We start from the raw sequence: 17,465 nt of genomic DNA on the forward strand, positions 1-17,465 counted from the left end.
TGAACAAATTCAAACAGCATTGTATGCATTGTGTTCTAGATTTGGCGTTGCCAATTAATGAATTTTGTTTTTTTTTACCACAGTCCTATATTTTTTAGACTGCGCTTTCGGGGTTGGTATAATCCCAGAGACATTCCCTGTAAGCTTGCGTTTTTTTTTCTATTTCAACTATCAACTACATTTCACATTTTACCTTGTTTACAATAAAAAAAACTGGAATAAAAGGCAAGGGCAAGGAACAAGAAAATTACACAACAGCAGCTTGATGGGGTTCCCGCCCCCTTTGTTTGTAGTGTGCACGTATATCTCGCAGGAATACGGCCAGCGCTGGTTCGGACTTAGCGAGCCACGGGGCCGCGTTTTCCGACGCCTCGCGTGAACTAGCGCGCCGCTGCACACGTGCGTTCGGGCAACAAAGGCGCCGAGCGCAGCGCGGCAAGTACACAGCACTGCTCTCGCAATCCGCAGCACTTTATTGCCTAGCGTACCACGCCCGCTCCCAAAGGCGGCGGGAAAAGCAAAGAGGCTCAACCACGCCACGGGCTAAAATACAGAACAAAGGGTGCTGCTAGCACGTCTCCGTGGGCAATGGCTCACGGCGACACGCCGCTAAGGGAAAAGGTCCCTCGCGACCATGCCATGCTGCGTACCCTCACGATCAGCGGCCACAGGGCCCGATCGCTCGAGGGAGGGCAAACTCCGTTCGCGTTGGCTTTCGATAAGTGCGGCTCGGCGGAATATGACCACGGGCGAACACACTGCACTGCTCTTCGGCCAAGCGTTCGGAAGGGACAACGTAAGGTAAGCGCTCGCCGCTGGCGCAAGGCACCGTTAGCGAACTCCGTCCGAGCGAACACCAAGAACAAGGGAGCCGACGGACGGGAAGACAAACACGTGCTTACCCTATACGATGTCCAAAGTGAGAGTCTCTTCCCGCCGCGCGCGAAACTGGCGAAACGTCTCGCGAGACACGCACGCGACGCCACCGTCGAGATCCGGCGCCGGGGTGAGGGGGGTTAACGTCACCCCCGCTCGTCCAGCGCCGTAGGACGGCGGAGGAGGGGAGCGGCATGATGGGACATGTGGACGGCAGAAGTAGGCGAAAAACCCGCGCAAAGGCGACGGACAAGCCTCAATCCCCACAGTTTGACAACGAGCTTGCAGCAAATATGTAAATGGACGAGTGGTCTACGGAGGAACAATACATATCTGTATTCTACTCAACGCGGAAATTTCGGCTAGTTGGTGGGTGTAGAACTTGTGCATCTTAGCAAGCGCAGCGGAACAAGCACAAGAGAAAGAGGCGCGTAGACAGGATGGGCGCTAGACATCAACTGAAAATTTACTAACACAAAAGCGATGAAATTGTACAGACATGCGCAAAACATTCAACAAGGTGCAGACGGCGCTACTAACACTGATGCCTGCAATGTCGCTTCTGATACTCTATCTCTTTTGCATGTAACGCCAGTGACGGGAAACTCACGCACTTGTCAGCTTCTAAACTGATACAAAATGCTTCATAGATTTCGCGCGCTTGCTGGGCAGCAAAGCTGCGCAAGATACGGGTATATATCCACATCTATGCATATACAACATCTGCGCTTATTTACATCCATAGATGTGCATCTGCGTGTAAATATAAATAAAAAATACAAGTGTGCTCACGCATTAAACACGTTGTCAATGTGCAAATTATAAAAACGTAGCGACGTAAGTTATGGCTCGTTGTTTAAGATTTCAGTAAGAAATATCAGCGTTGTTCAGCGGAGCAGCGAAAAAGTAAAAAAAAAGGAACCAGAACGAAAAGGGAAATGGCAAAATATTCGAAACATGTCTGCAAGATCGGTAAACACAATTCACCAAAATTCACCTTAATTTTCTGCGTTTTTTTGTGTTTCTTTGTTTGTTTGTATATGGTTTCTGTGTTGATTGCGTAACGAGTGAATTGTTTGAGGATAGCCGGCTCCTACTTATCCTACATCCTCTTGTTTTAAAGTAGGCTAAAAATTTTCTAATAAAGCACAGATAACGTCGCATTCATTGCGACTGGCCATTCCTGAACTGTGGAGATGTGTCGTGCTGAGGAATTTCGAAATTGAAGCAACTCTATACGTATATGCTCGTAAAAACTTCAAACGTACTTTTTAAAAATATAGCGAAACAAGCGCATACCTCTTGGAAGTAACATTTTGAATGCAAATATTATGGGTTTTTTCAAAGCCATGAGGATGAGTTTCAACGATCTTCTGGAAAATATGGCGTTCATGATGCACTGTGAGAAGAAAAAACAGTATTGGGCAGCATGTTACACTCCCTGTAACATTTGTAGGCGAAAAACTGCTGCACACTTGTAGCGCAGCTATACAATCGAGAAACACACTTCCTGCAATACAAAACGAGCCTTAACGTGCTCAGTTAATTGCGTTGATTTTTACTCGAAATTTTCAAATACCCTGCGGCATGCAGTATAGAATTATATTTGGTTCAACTTTTCATAAAAGCCTTGGTTAAAAAAGGGCATTGTTTACAGACTACCGTAATATCCCGAGAGATATTCTACCTAAAATCCAGAGAAAATTGAGGGAAAATATTGGGGGGGGGGGGGGTAACTTTTGGTGTGCAGTAAAAAAAAAGTTAAATAATGTATAGCACCCAAGAATGAACGTCCGTTTATCAGCACTGAATTCCTTCGTCATAAAAACCGTCGAACGAGCAGTCGCCCTCACTGTTTATGAATTCACTAATTTATGAACAAATCACATAAAAACACACCTGGAAGCGGGAATAAGCCTAACAAGAACTCCCTCTGTAACGCCTGACGAAAACGATACATTTGTCAGTTAAGTGCACGTTAAAGAACCCCAGGTGGTCGAAATTTCCGGAGCCCTCCACTACGGCGTCCCTCATAATCATATTGTGGTTTTGGGACGTTAAACCCCAACAATTATTATTATTAGAACGCATATATACTTACTTTGCCAAGTTTTTGCAGGGCCAGTACTATGTAAGGCTGCGGGAAATATAGCACGTTAGGATTTATTTTCAGGCCTTACAGAAACGATTCCTTTGGGATATGGTCAATTATTAGTGGCAGAGTTCAATTATCAGCTCAATCTCTCGTATATTTACAATGTGTTACGCATCGTAAAGATAGATTTATGCATTTATAACATATATTCCAAATACATTATAACATACATACTTGCATTTTAGATACATACATAACTCACATATTTATGAATCCAAGCAAACAACCCTGCTCACATATATATTCGAGAAAAAATAAATAAACTGTGTCAGAAGTGTATTTCAAGTCGTGTCGCTCGGGCTTGCATGAAAACTGCTTCGCGCTGAAGATATTTGTAGACCTTTGAAGAACCAGTGCAGTACATGATACATTAAAATGTTAGCGCGTTGACAGAATAATGTACCTGCGAAAAAGAAACAATTACCAGATTGCCGGATGACGCCGTGCTATAAATGCTGTAAGGTTATAGCGAGGTAGACAGGAGTATGCTCAACAGACAACCATGCCCGACAGGGTTGTTTTACGCCAAGGTGTGCCTTTTTTTCTTTTTCGAGTGGTCAGAGACGTTGTGGTACAGTACAGAAGCAAGCAATTTATGGCCAACTGCTACACTACTAAGTAAAAGTAAAGATTAACTTTACGCTTTTTTTTTTGTTCTTCAACGGCGCAGGTACCAAATCTAAGGTCATACTATCTTTATGCGCGCCGTTCTCAAGCTATGCAGAAATTCGAACGGTTTTTCGTCATTTCATGCAGATGCGCACATTAAGCGCAGATGAAGCGATGTCATATGGATGAAGCCAATGACATATCGTCGTCAACAACAGAAATGTTCTGCAAAGAGAAGTGCTACGCATACATGCAAGTGAATTTCAAATTTCCATGCCCTCCGTGTCCTAACTGCTCACACCCATATCATGGAATCGGCCAAGAACGGCCACATATCAAGTGACACGTGCCAGTAATGCAATGATGAGGTAGGTTGAACTTTACAAATATAACAAAATCAAGCAACATGTTGGAAATATTGCTTACAGTGCTTACAACCTCTTCAGTTAAATTTCGTTTAAAGGGCCCCTCACCAGGTTTGACAATTTTGAGCTGACGAGCGCAATGCATGGACTGGGCGTTCACGATTACGTCTGCCAAAATTTGCAACGCTACGCGCCGCGTAAATGGGTCAAATTTCAAGCTGAACGCTGCTTTCCCTTCTTCTCGCGTCCGCGCGCCCAGAGAATGAGGGGATGACGTACATGAGAGAATGGCCCTACGTAGATGGTAGTGCTGTGACATCGCTCCTCTACGTAGACGACTGTGCTCTGACGTCGCCAACAGTAGCACGTGACACTGCGATAATTATTTGACAGGACGTGTAGTTTGTGTAATTTGTTGCTTGAATGGATCAATAAAACTTGAGAGCAATAATAAAACACACAAACGAAATGTGTGCGTTTTCTTTTTTTAATTTTTACTGCGAATCGCAGCGAGATTCGAGACTAATCTACCTCCGTTTCGCACGCGTTCGTGTTCTCGCGCCTTGCGCATCGTGCAGACGCCACCCTTTGCAAAGAAACTAATTTTCTACCGCGTTCCAGCGCTCATTAGGCTCATTTATCCTCCCGCGTCTAACTATGTTCATGCAGCACACCACTAGTCTCGCGTCCGTACAAATGTTGCAGCTTTCGTGCTCAGTAATAGGTTAAAAGCCAAGTCATCGGCGAGGGCGCATTCGGCATAACTTGCAGAGATGAAGCACCGCTCGCGTCTCGGGGGCTCGGGCTGGTTCGGGCACGTCATGCGCTCGTGACATTTTGTGCGCATGACGTGTTCATGCGTATGCGTTATGTGATCCTTCTGCTCGCGTGCCGAAGAGGGCAGGGAAGGGATTTGGCTTGCGAAGGCTACACGGGGCGAGCGGCAAGGGTTTGCAGCTCGCCTCCTCGCATCATGGTTTCGCGCCGCTACAAATTATTGTTTTTCTCAGCTTCTAACCGACCGATTATAAAAATTCTTGTGGCAAAATGCTCTTTATTGGGCTCGCAACAACTTGCAATGTCTAACTAAAATTCGTTAGGTCACCTGGTGAGGGGCCCTTTAACCCTACTGGCTGCATGCTTTGAAGGACAGATCCATGGGTGCGCTCGTCGGGGACACTCTATGAGCCGAAATTCCGTGCCTTATGCGGCAGAATATCCTAAAGCATATATGCTTTTAGGAATGCAAAAACCCAAGTTTAGACAACCAAATAAGCCGTTCAATAAAATGCACTATTTCATTAAAAGCTAAGTGCTTGTGTGCTTTAGGGATGCTGGGACGGCTTCGCGTTAAAGAAAGCTCGTACGCCTTGAGCCGTTATTATGATTGATGTGCGAAACTTTGAGCAACATATGAGAGAATAATTTAACATTGTAAACTGGAAAGAAAAGCAGAATGAATACTTACTTTTCTGCGACCGCACATGTCTAGCACGTTACCTAAGCACTGTGTTGGACGAAGGGAAAAGGAATTGAGCTGCATCCTGACGAACTGTGATTCTTTATACAGGTACGCAATACGTAAAACAATTTTTTCAGACAACGACTCAAAATAAGTGACTGAAATAGTTGGCTATGTTAATCTTACGAATTTATATCGCTTGTTTATCGAAGTAATCTGTATATTTAATTACACGTTATTTAGGAGGTGTTTTCGTTTTTATATAGCGCCGGCTACTTCTTTTCACGGATAATAGGATTAGTGAAAACCACATCAATGAAAAAAGAAATCGCGCCCAAACGCAGCTAGTCAGTGAAGCCACAAAAAAATCACTATGCACGAAGTCCATTCACATAGCGCCACTAAGGACGACACAAGACACAGTTGTTCAGATTAACACTGCATAGGTTTCACATAAAAGGCTGTCACACGAGCACCAATGTTTCAACAAATGACGCTACACGCAATAACGCTAAAAAATGCCACAATGTCCAGTCACAGAGACGTCGAATAAGGTTACACAAGGCGACGCATAACACGACTTGGTGAAGTCTACACATAAGATGAGCTTTCGCTGAAAGCTCCTTTTATGTGTAGACTTCACCAAGTCGTGTTATGTGTCGCTATATGTATACAAATTTACATACATATGTGGGAAAACCACATCACTGAAAAAAGAAATCGCACGCAAACGCAGCTTGAGTCAGTGAAGCCACAAAAAAAATCACTCTGCACGAAGTCCATTTCACATAGCCACATAAGTCCATTCACACAGACATATTAAAAGCTCAATCTGATCTCGCGGGACCGGAAAAAAAAGACCGAATTAACCTAATGGCGCATTATCGAAAGTATCAAGGAAAGAATAAACAAATGTTTTTTACATCCTTATACTTTCATTTTCTTGCTGAATACGTAAATCCTGCACTTTCTTTTGTACAAGAGCAAAGTTAAAGCCGCAATTTTCGTCATCCTGTGACTTCGTTCTCAATGCGACCACGGCGCCAAACTCCCGTGTTTAATTATAGCCATAAACGCGCTCTGCACACCTCCCCTATAACGTATACCATCACTACCACAACGCGCACGTGAAGATAGTTCCTTCGCAGGTAAAATAGCCGGCAACTGAGAGTTCGTCCATCACGATGTAGCAATCGAGTTTTATGCCAGCATACCGACGATTGCTGAAAGCTCTTCATTTTCATCAGCTTCCGCCATGTTTGAGTTCCGTGACATTGCGCGCGTTGCATCAAGTTAAAACCAATGTTAAAACGAAGCTGCTGAGTGCCGGCTCCAGCGATGCGCACAGCGCCGCCTCGTTTCGGTTGTCTGCGAACATCGGTGTCGCAATTTTGCGTCGCACATTTGCGGCGCTTCGCGCTCGGCGAGCCCCGAGGATCGTCTGAATCAACCGGGTTGGCCAAATGTGACCGAATTAACGAGAGTTTGGTGCCATTAAACAATGCATGTGCTGGCCGGGACCAGGAACATGTCCGAATTATCTGATTTTTCGAAGTAACGAGGGTCCAATTAACGAGCTTTTACATATACATATTAACACGCTCGCGACTGCTAACAACAATGTTGAACCGCGCTTTCTGCCCTATACCATAATGTAGGATTGCCCACTCTAACCGGTAAGCATTTCGTCCGTGACACTTAATGTTTTTTAAAACCGGGTACATTTATAAGAATCGGTTGTTGAACCTTTTAACGTCAAATCTCATTGTTCGCTGGTTCACGTAAATGATATAATGTAAGAATATGGCTTACGTGACTTATGTTCAGGAGGTCGGGAAAGCGTAAATGAAGGCAGGATACTCGTGCTAATTCATCTGGAAAATAAATGGGATTCTTGATGCGTGCAAGCGTTTGTTGTGCATATACAGGGTGTTTTTTTAGACAGTACAGATATTTTATAAAAATCCTATGACAGTATGCCTCTTGCCGCTTTCACACATGAACTCTATGCCGAGGCGGAAAAACTTTGCCGCAGTTAAAATGACACTGTTGCCACTAATTAACAAAAAAAAAAACTCGTTAATTAACTTTCCAATTATTGACTTGGGGGCACGTGTTTATATTAGAAATTTGTAGTGCGTACCAATTTTTGGCATACCTAAAATAGGTATGCTATAAAGTGGTACGCACTACAAATTTCTAATATAAACACGTGCCCTTAAGTCAATAATTAAAAAGTTAATTAACGAGTTTTTGTTAGTGGTAACGGTGTGTCCTGTGTGTCCGGTGTGTCCTGTGTGTCCTGTGGTTTTGCGCTGTTTTTTCTAATCATGGACAACCAACAATCCCAGCTCTCCGCACTTTTGGTGTCATTGTAACTGCGGCAAAGTTTTTCCGCCTCGACGTGGAGTGCGTGTGTGAAAACGACAACAGCCTACTGTCATAGGATTTTTATTTAAAATCTGTATTGTCTAAAAAAACACCCTGTATAGATATTACTTAGCACTGTCCCGGGAGGATGGTCAACTCAGCTGCGGAATCGGTAACCTAGCGATTTTGGTAACGAAGCCGTGTTACAAAAATTGACAGCCTAAATTTAGTTGTGATATTTCAAAATCTAGAACAATCGCTGTGTATTAGGTCCTGATAGTCTGTATTGCAAATTGAAGTGCAAAGGCAAGAAACGTGCATGGATGGACTTCCAAGTGAACTTTCTTTTATATTGTGAACAATTTACATAATCCGTATTGGAACATCCAATACGAAACTCGTGTTCAGTCTATTCGGTGGCGTTATATAAAGCACGTAATATATTACGACATATGCAGTGTTCAAGTCAAGGAGGAAGTGACGTTGTATTGGGTGGTGTATACAGTTTAATTATACTAAGGAAGTTGACCGCGCCTTTTGCAGTTAACTATTTATTGTACCACTCGAAAGGCGTTATACGCATGCATATATTTTTGCTCTTAGTTTAGCTAACATTCTGCAAAAGAACATTAGGGTTAACGCTATTTTCTTAGACTTTGACGAGGCTTTCGCTGCCTTTTCACGGCCCATCCTCACGCTGCAGTCTAGAGTCTTGCAAGCCATCATCGAATGTATATTCGCTTACATAACTAGCTGCCGGCAATTTGTATGTGTTAAAAATTACTCTATAAATTTACTATACCTCCTCGCTCTGGTGTTCTCATGCAGGGCAATGTTTATGTATCACTGTTATTTCTCACCTATGTGACATTGTTAATGCAATGACCAAACAGATGCATAGAAGATAGATCGCGCTGTCCGGCAAAATTTGTTATCGCGACGATCACTCATTCATACTAACGTTTTCTACATTATTCCACGGTTCATGTGAGCTCTGTGTGTATGCTTTTAATTTTTTACCGCCTAATAACTATTTAATAGCCGTAGTTCTAGCGCCTTATAAAGCAAAACACTCGAACTAGTCCAGCTTTGCATTCTGATCACAGTGATTTAATTAGTAGCTACAGTGAATGAAATTGGTTCATCCCTTCTTTCTAGATTGCGTCACGACTTGTGCAAAACCGAGAAGAAGCAGACAGTACAATTTAACGCGCTTAAGATACATAATGAACCGGTCGATATGTAAGTTAAACAAGAAACGGCAGCCTGTTTCGCTTGCAGGAAACCTAGATGTGATCATCTTAATACCGAGCATGCGAGCAATCTACAAATTATTCTTACTATTTTCAGCGTTAGCTCCAGGAGAAGAAATCATGGCTGCGACCAGGGCGATTGACAGCGGAACGTCCATCGGTGTGCCCATCTTATTGCGCTATGAGAGGTGAGGAATAAAAATGTGAAAAGATAAAATGGTCAGGCTTATTCGCGTATTCGAACTTACAAAGTCATCAAGGAGTTTGGTGTAGATGAAGCACCACCTTTCTTTCCCCCTCTCTTTAACGCGAAGCGTCTTACTCCAGGGAACCAAACCAGAATGCCAGAAGCAGTGTATGGGTCAGTTTTTATGTGACCATAAAAATTTTCCCTAGCTAAAATTTGTGACGAAATATCTAGGATATAAATTGGGACATGTACGAACTGTCCCGTGAAACTATACTCCAGACAAAATATGCGCTACAACATTAATTACTTTTTTTATAAAAGTGCATCTTAATCTAGTGATTAAGTTGCCCACCAAGTCTCTTCTGTAAGCCTGCCTCTACGTTGTAGTAACACGTCATAGGCGCAGCCAGAGAAAGGGGGGGGGGGGGGCGTCAAATCCACTCGTAATGTTTGCAGCTTGTATTGTATGTATGTATACATTCATACAAAAATGCGTTTATTGCGTTTTGTAGGGCCGCAGACGCGGGCACTAATTTGCAACCGTGATGCTTATTCGTAGTGAAATGCTATACATATACGCGGTCACCGCCACGTTAAAGAGAACAGGACACATGTTTACAAATCACGTTCAGGACGTTACAACTCTTCCATGAGTTGCATACATAAACGCTTATCATTTTCTCTCCCTTAACTGGTTACGGGGGTGTTATCTCACCCTCAAATTTCTTATCCTCGGAGTCACTGATCCCATACTTTTTCAGCGTATGACATATATGCGTGGTTACTTTTAAGGGCTCGTTTCTTAGTTAGGCACAATATTAATGAGAACTAACAGACAATAATGCCAAAGAAAGTATAGGGGATGTTATTCGTTGCAATTAGGATAAAGTGTGAAGAAAGTACAGTGGACGAAAAGATAACGTGCCGCTGGCAGGGACCGAACCTGCGACCTTCGAATAACGCGTACGATGCTCTACCACTGAGCTAGGGCGGCGGTCAACCCCCCGTCCACTTTATAGGGTATATATGTGCATTTAAACCTGGGAGTATTAGTCAGCGCCAGTCGCAGCCATGGCAGCGAGTGTGGAACACTCTTTTTTTGCCTGTTGGCGTCACGTCACGTTACGAATATCTATTCGTAGTGACGGCGCGATCTGGCATTGCAAATGAGAAGCCTTTCGTAGCATTTAAAATTCCCTCATATATGCAAACTGACTTGTTTCATTGTTTCTGAATACGAAATTACAACTACTATTAAAATGAATTCAATGAAAACTTTACAAGAGCGATGGATAGTTCAGCGACTGCAGTGCCCCTTTCTTCTGCTAGAAATAAAACAAGTTCACCAAGAACCCAGTTACACTTGTACTTGAAGCCGTTGTAAAAGCTAACCGCGAGGAACCTTTGACGTAGTTAGTACAGTAATTATAGTAATCAATTGTTTTAGATATCAGCAACTGGAGACTCACTTAATGGAGCGTGTCACATTGATGCGTTAGCTTCCCGAGCTTGAACCTGAAGCTTGAGGCGTCAAGCCCAGCGCAGTGTAAATGAACATCACTGACACCAAAATTTTACACCTTTTTAGCGTTCAGTCAATGGGGTAAAAGCGTGAAAAAAAACACACACATTGAAAATCCGTGACGTCACGCTGACATCCATGTGCGAAGATTTCGGCGCGAACTTCAAAATTGAATCTTTGACCTTCATTTCCTATTTGGTAATTAACCCACGGCAGTGAAATTAACCGTATAGAAGAGTTTTCAAAACTTAATTTATCAGTACAAGCTGTTTCATTGTTTCACTTTAGTGTCCCTTGAAAGGCACCTTACCTTCGGTGTTTATCCGGGAGTCGTCAGCTCTCTCGCGTTCCACGTGATCGATGGGCACGGAATGTGCGAGCACGCAAGAAAACACCTACCGCGCTTGTATGCGAACTCCGTATATACAAATGATGCTTCACAACAGCGCGGTGGTGTCCTCATCTGCAACCGTGCACGTGCATCGTACACCCCGCAGAGTGATCGCAGTGGCATTTTCAAAGCGCAGCCACGTCTCTGCGTCGGCGCCAAAGCTGCGAATAACAACACCTTTGCTCAGCTGGTTTGACATTCTGTGCATGCGGTTAGCTTAATCGAGGGTCGTGGGCTTGCCACAAGGAATTCCATCGTTTAGTGACATTTTTATTATTATTATTATGATATTGTTAGTGGAAACATGTAGAGGAGCGTACCATCGGCGTCAGAAAACGTCACGGTATTAGGCATACAGACGGACTATTTATTTATTTATTTGTTTATTTATTCATTCTTACATTCATTCATTTATTTATCTATATATATATATATATATATATATATATATATATATATATATATATATATATATATATATATATATATATATATATATATATTTATTTATTTATTTATTTATTTATTTCATCATCCCCACCCCATTTTTATGTCCACTACAGGAGGGAAGTCCTCTCCTATATGGATCTCGAAACTACCCTGTCATACGCGAGCTGATTCCACTTTATGCCTGTAGATCTCCTAATTTCGCCACCCCCATGTAACCCTGTGCCCTTCTCGGCAGCATTTTCCATTCCTTGGTATCCATTCCGTTGCTACAATTTACCACCGGTTGTTTTGTTTATTATTTAGTGCGTATACCCTCTTCTGTATTAAAGACACTGTAAGCGGGAGCGGGTTGGGAGGGCTGCAAAGAAGTACGGTATATTGTGGCAGAAGAGCGCAGAAAACGGGACGAAGAACACACAGGACACAGCAGTGTGTCCTGTGTGACTCTTCTGCCACTATGTTCATCAACCAACTAACCCACCTAAGAACCCGTGTGAAGTACGGTAGTTCTTCCTTGTAGAGTGCTATCATTATGAGAATGGTCTGGTCGCTATGAAATGCAGGCCCGTATATAGCTAGGAACTTTATTCAAGGGGAGGACTTGCTGAAGGTTTGGACTATTTTAAAGAACACTATACCGTTAAATATTTATTGTCGGTAAAACACTCCCTCCATCAGAACTTCGAGGGGGGGGGGGGGCTGGAACCCCGGGCTTTGGGCCTGATGAAATGTAATTGTAGAAGGTATTAGTTCATTGTACAGACATTGGTGATAACATATATTTTATGAAAATTTTCGAAACAAAAGATCTACCGAGTTCAACGATGCATTTTGCGAGTGCCAGGCGGTGGTATTCCTTGACTGATAACTGCGTCAATTTTCGACTCATTGTTTATTATAAACAACTTAAATGCGTCTTCCGCAATTCGTTTAAAGACATGTCCTACTACTTTGTCTGGGTAGGTCGACGTGCACGTCAGCACTGCGGAAGTGCGGAAGGGGCCAAGACGTCTCGAATGTAGAAAGGCTGGACAACCTTTTCCTGGCGCCTGGCTGTAAGATTCTGTTTGACTGATTTCCGGACTCGTGTGCCCATCTCTGAGTGTCCGAAAAGTGTGTACAAGAGACACTCGACATGACACGTGCTTTCTTTTAGCCTATACCCATTTTATAGGCAAGAACAAATCTTAGCGTAACTCAAGTGATCTACAGGCTAGCACTCCAAAACTATCTCCAGGAGTGTACGAGAAGATACTTCGGAATGCCTGTCGTATGAGCAGCGAAGTTTTAGCGCGAAATTCAAAGAAAAAGACGCGGCTTTGCCCTTCAAGGCAAAAAACAATCTCCATTCACCCGTCTGCAGTACAAAGCTCGAAATAAATCCGACGAAAAGTGCGTCCTGGTCGGTGATTCCATGTTCTATAAGAAGCTTTCCTTATGAGAAATCCATACACATTTTCTTGTACCTTCGCTCTGCAAACGGGAGGATAAAATTTTTTCATGAACCATTGAAGGTATAGCTGAGTACTCGAAATTGATTCAGTGTTTCTTCTTTAGTAGGCTTTAAGGGTAAGCTTTGCTGTGACTGCAGCTTTGTTCGAGAACGTAATAATGCGCGTGGTTGAAGCAGCGTGATACGAAGGTCAAGTAACAAGCAACAGCTCTATACGCTGAGCACTGTAGTATTGTCTAGAAGTCTTGACGTTCAGCAGGAAGTGTGCGTCCATGTTATTATTGAACACAAATGTTACTCGGAAACATTTCCGTCCTCCAATCTTCGTTCAAATGTTTCGGAAATATTTCTGAACGAAATGACGCGAAGACATTTCCGTCCTCCAATCTTCGTTCAAATGTTCCGGAAATATTTCTGAACGAAATGACGCGAAGACATTTGTTTCAATATGTTTATGCACATAGGACACGTAAATGCTAGCCTATAGAAATCATTTTAGCTGACTGCTGATATGTGTCATCCGCATACAGAGCATATTATTCATTCAAAGCTTCATCCATGTTAGGCTGCTCCTTGCTTGCCGCGGAGGAAGATATCTCTTCTCAACGCAGCTTTCGCAGCCTTCGCAGCTATAAAACCACAGCCTCCGCGATCGGCTCGCTGCCGGAGCCAATCTCGGAGGTCACGTTTGAAGCCACAGTTTCCTGCATCCACTATTAGGGGGTACTCTGACGCTAGTGCCCATGAGAACTTGACGGTTCAGCCAGTATGCAGGAACTACGGTTTCGTATGCGGTTTTATCTATAAACTACAGTCAGTTGCAACCTGAGAATAAATACAAGCTGCGCCTCCAGAACTGCGGCACGCATGCCATTCATATCGTTGCAAGAGAGTCGTGCTAGGTGGTTTTCGTTCTAACCATGAGTACTTTTTCGCAGTTAATGTAAATACTGCTTATATATTAAGAAACTAAAAGTTCGTTGTCCCTTCTTAAAATATTATGCTTGGCTGTGCAGTGATGTCGGAGTCATTGTTGTGGTTTACTAGGAAGTTCACTTTATCGAGCGAAAACTAGCGACACGAACATGTGTCTGTATGGCAAAGTCACCTACCTGAAATTCGCGAGAGGCACGTGCTTGACGTCACGTGAGTAGACTATTCCCACTGGGTGTAATTTATGCATATTCTCTCTGGGTGGGACAGTGACGGCTGTGGGCGGGGCTTACATTAATACTTAGGTTGTAGCCGACTATATGCCCCTCATTTATCTTCGAACGGCTCTATGGCTACGTGCAAAATGATCGTTTTCAATAAAATGTTGCGCTGAAAACGCTAAATTTTGTGGTGATTATTTATGTACGCAGAGTATTTTTGTCTTCTGTGTATAGACTAGGAAGATTCGTTGCAAAGTCGAGCCTTTAAGAATATATGCATCTTAGTGAGTAAAGTTTCGAGAAAAAAAAATGAAGCAGTTCAAAGATATAGTAAAACTACACACGTACTAAGAACGCCTGTGCTGAGTGTAGATTTGACAACATCAGACGGTAAACATTAATCCTTAGTTCACCACAACGACGATCATATCCTGCGGCGTGTTCATAAGGGCTGGCTGGTACATCTTGTCAGAATATTCAGCAATGCGAACGCAAGACAAACGAGAAGAGAGAAAAAAAAATCACAGCATATCCACGGAGTGAGTGCTGATGAGTGGGCTAAGCTGCGGAGGTTCATCGGTAAACCGTGAATCTTCCGTGAATTCTGCCCAGTACATCATCACCGAGTGAGATAGGCGCGTTTATACTAAAGGTTCGAGTGAGTTTATGACGACTTGCAGCTCACTTAATTTTACATGTACGCTGCGAATTTTCATTGTTTAGAAAACCATTGCTTTAGAAAACATCTGCGTTCTTTCGTTAAGCAGCTGGCCGTCTTTTCCTTTTGCTTTAAAACATCTGGCGTTCTTCCGTTTTGCTTTTACAAAACATCTGGCGTCTTTCGTTGGTTATTTCATCAATAAACGGCGTTTTGAACAAAATTTTTATTGTTAATCACGCACAGGAGAAATCTCACCAGGCACTACCTTGGAGGCACGGTGTAAGAAAAATAATTTAGGTGTGGACACTTTCCGCCCGCCGCGAAGGAGAGCGCGTCCAGATAATGTTCGCCTTTAATACATGCGCCGGCCGCAGTTTCGTGGGGGGCGCTGCGACATGGGGGCTTAAGAAACCTATTGCGACGAGGCGAACGCGCGTTTTTCTTCATTTTTTTTCACCTCATTGCATTTTTTCACGGCGAGTTTTCATACGGCCACGGTGTAAACGGCGCACCCGACGCACATAGCGTCCCTAACAGCGTTGCGTACGTAAAAGCGCGGCGTCTTGCTTAGAGCGCGTGAGCAGTCTTTCTGCTCGCTGACTTCTCACGTGCGCAACGCTGTTACGGACGCTACGCACGCAGCTCGTCTTCTATATAGTACATGCGCCGGCCGCGGTTGCGTGGGAGGCGCTGCGACATGGGGGCCGAGAGGAGGAAAGAGGCGAACATTATGTGGACGCGCCGTCGGGCGGAGTGTCCACACCTAAATTATTTTTCTTACACCGTGCTTGGAGGTAAAGAATGGCTGCTAATGGGAATGAGAGACAGAAGTCGGCTTTTAGCTACCGCTGCGAATTTTTTATTGTTCAACAACGCACAGGAAAAATCTCCCACCGGCACCACCTTGGAGGTCAAAGCGTAAGACTGGTTACGGACTACGACTACGACTACGAGGGACGAACGGGTGCCGCCTTAAGGAGCTTCGCCCCTAAAAAAAACACCACAAAACAGCGTTCCGCCCTCTACCTGGTTCCTTTCTTTGTCCTGGCATATTCTGCTGTTTCACGTGATATCTCGGTTTCGGCACATTTAAGGAAACCCAGAATTTCGGTCATTTTCAGCTGCCGTATGATTTATCGCTGTGCCATAGTTCCCTCAAGTAAATTCAGCTGGTAACTTTGTCATTGCCAACGACGACGACGACATAAGCCGGGCACCAATCCTTCAGCTACAAGACAACAAAATTAACTGCATTGTTCATCTCGTTTCTGCCTTATTTTTTCTCAACCAACCACGCTATAAGATTAGAAGTTTTGTCTTGCTAGCACAGCGGACCTAGCGGACGTTATGGGGCAATGTAAAAACCCCTCCCCTTCTACCTAAGCTTTGTACAGTTTTATGTAGTCGGGGGGTCGAGAGCCGTGGAGGCTGCCATGCGCAGCTACAACCCCGAACTTCAGGAGGCTATCCTTAGGCGGGCTGAGGTGGTAGATGAGCCTACCGCGAGTAGGCTAACCTCCCTCGCATACTCCGAAGCTGTCTTTCTCTCTCTCTCTCTCGTTAATGGTGCGATAATCAATGAGAACCAAGAACAAGGCTTCGACAGCATGCTAAGTCGGGAATGCGAAATTGTAGCAGCTATACTCGGTTTGCAACCTATAGTCGGATACACCCAAGAAGTCCGGAGAGGCCCCCACCCGGATGACCGAACGCGGCAGCTGATCGCCTCCGCGACTAAAGAAATAGTCCCGCTCGTGCACTCGGCTATGTTCTCCGAAGGCCGTCCGATCGTGACGTCACTCTAGAGTGCGCGCCCATTGGCCTAGGCTCGTGTGCGTCCGCCTTTGAGGAGGAAATGCCGCGACCTCTAAAGTTGTATCCAAGAGGTTATTTAAACCTCCTTGGTTGTATCCGACTATAAGAAAAAATGTCAGCTCCGGCCGGAGCCATCGCTGTCCCCCCACAGAGAATTTGCATAGATGCCCCGCCCTAGCGCTTACTCATTTTCGTGACGTCAAGCACTTCTCGAAACGTTTCAGATGGTTGACATTCCCATACCGACACACGTTCGTGTCGCGGTTTTAGTCGGAAACTTGAACGTCCGGAATTTCGTCTGAGGTTCTGGCATCGCTGCTTAGCCTAATGCTCTGCTTTGGGTAGTAATGACGAACCTTTAACTCTTAATGTATACGTAGTGTTTACATTAGCCGAAAAATGTACTTATGTGTTCGAGCGGAAACCAGCTAGCACGACTGTTTTTCTCCCAGGTCAAGGGCAGGCACACCTCAATATGTGGGCGGAGCTTACATTTTTTCTTAGGTTGTTACCAAGCGTACGTCGAGGCACCTCGTGATTGGAGCTGTTCTGAAGCTCCTATATGGGAACAATATGAGGTGCAACCAATAATGCCAGCAAACAGAGGCTACCGACTCTTTATTCGTCAGAGCAATAGGCTCGAGGAGCGCGGGCACAACATAGAGCCCGCGTTCAACTGTGACTGAGAAAAACAGTAGTTTACAATAATTGCTGCGCGTTAACGAATTTTCTCTCATAT

General features: G+C 44.1%; 1 protein-coding gene across 9 annotated transcripts in view; it reads right to left on the reverse strand.

The window, feature by feature from the left end:
- LOC119401015 (uncharacterized) overlaps positions 1 to 17,465 on the reverse strand; it is a 63,481-nt gene that overhangs the window by 34,479 nt on the left and 11,537 nt on the right. For 4 of the 9 annotated variants that reach the window (XM_049418100.1, XM_049418101.1, XM_049418102.1 and 1 more), the window contains exons 3-6: positions 7,280 to 7,341; positions 5,474 to 5,512; positions 2,978 to 3,013; positions 2,176 to 2,275 (exon numbers count right to left, since the gene is read on the reverse strand). In XM_049418100.1, coding sequence (XP_049274057.1) covers positions 2,176 to 2,275; positions 2,978 to 3,013; positions 5,474 to 5,512; positions 7,280 to 7,341 — 237 coding nt within the window. Of the gene's footprint in view, positions 1 to 2,175; positions 2,276 to 2,977; positions 3,014 to 5,473; positions 5,513 to 7,279; positions 7,342 to 9,178; positions 9,270 to 10,749; positions 10,795 to 11,112; positions 11,285 to 17,465 lie in introns of those variants that run through there. The other 5 variants (XM_049418105.1, XM_049418108.1, XM_049418106.1 and 2 more) reach the window with 4 other exon arrangements.

This window comes from Rhipicephalus sanguineus, chromosome 7, assembly GCF_013339695.2.
Source record: "Rhipicephalus sanguineus isolate Rsan-2018 chromosome 7, BIME_Rsan_1.4, whole genome shotgun sequence".
Taxonomy (NCBI): Eukaryota; Metazoa; Arthropoda; class Arachnida; order Ixodida; family Ixodidae; genus Rhipicephalus; species Rhipicephalus sanguineus.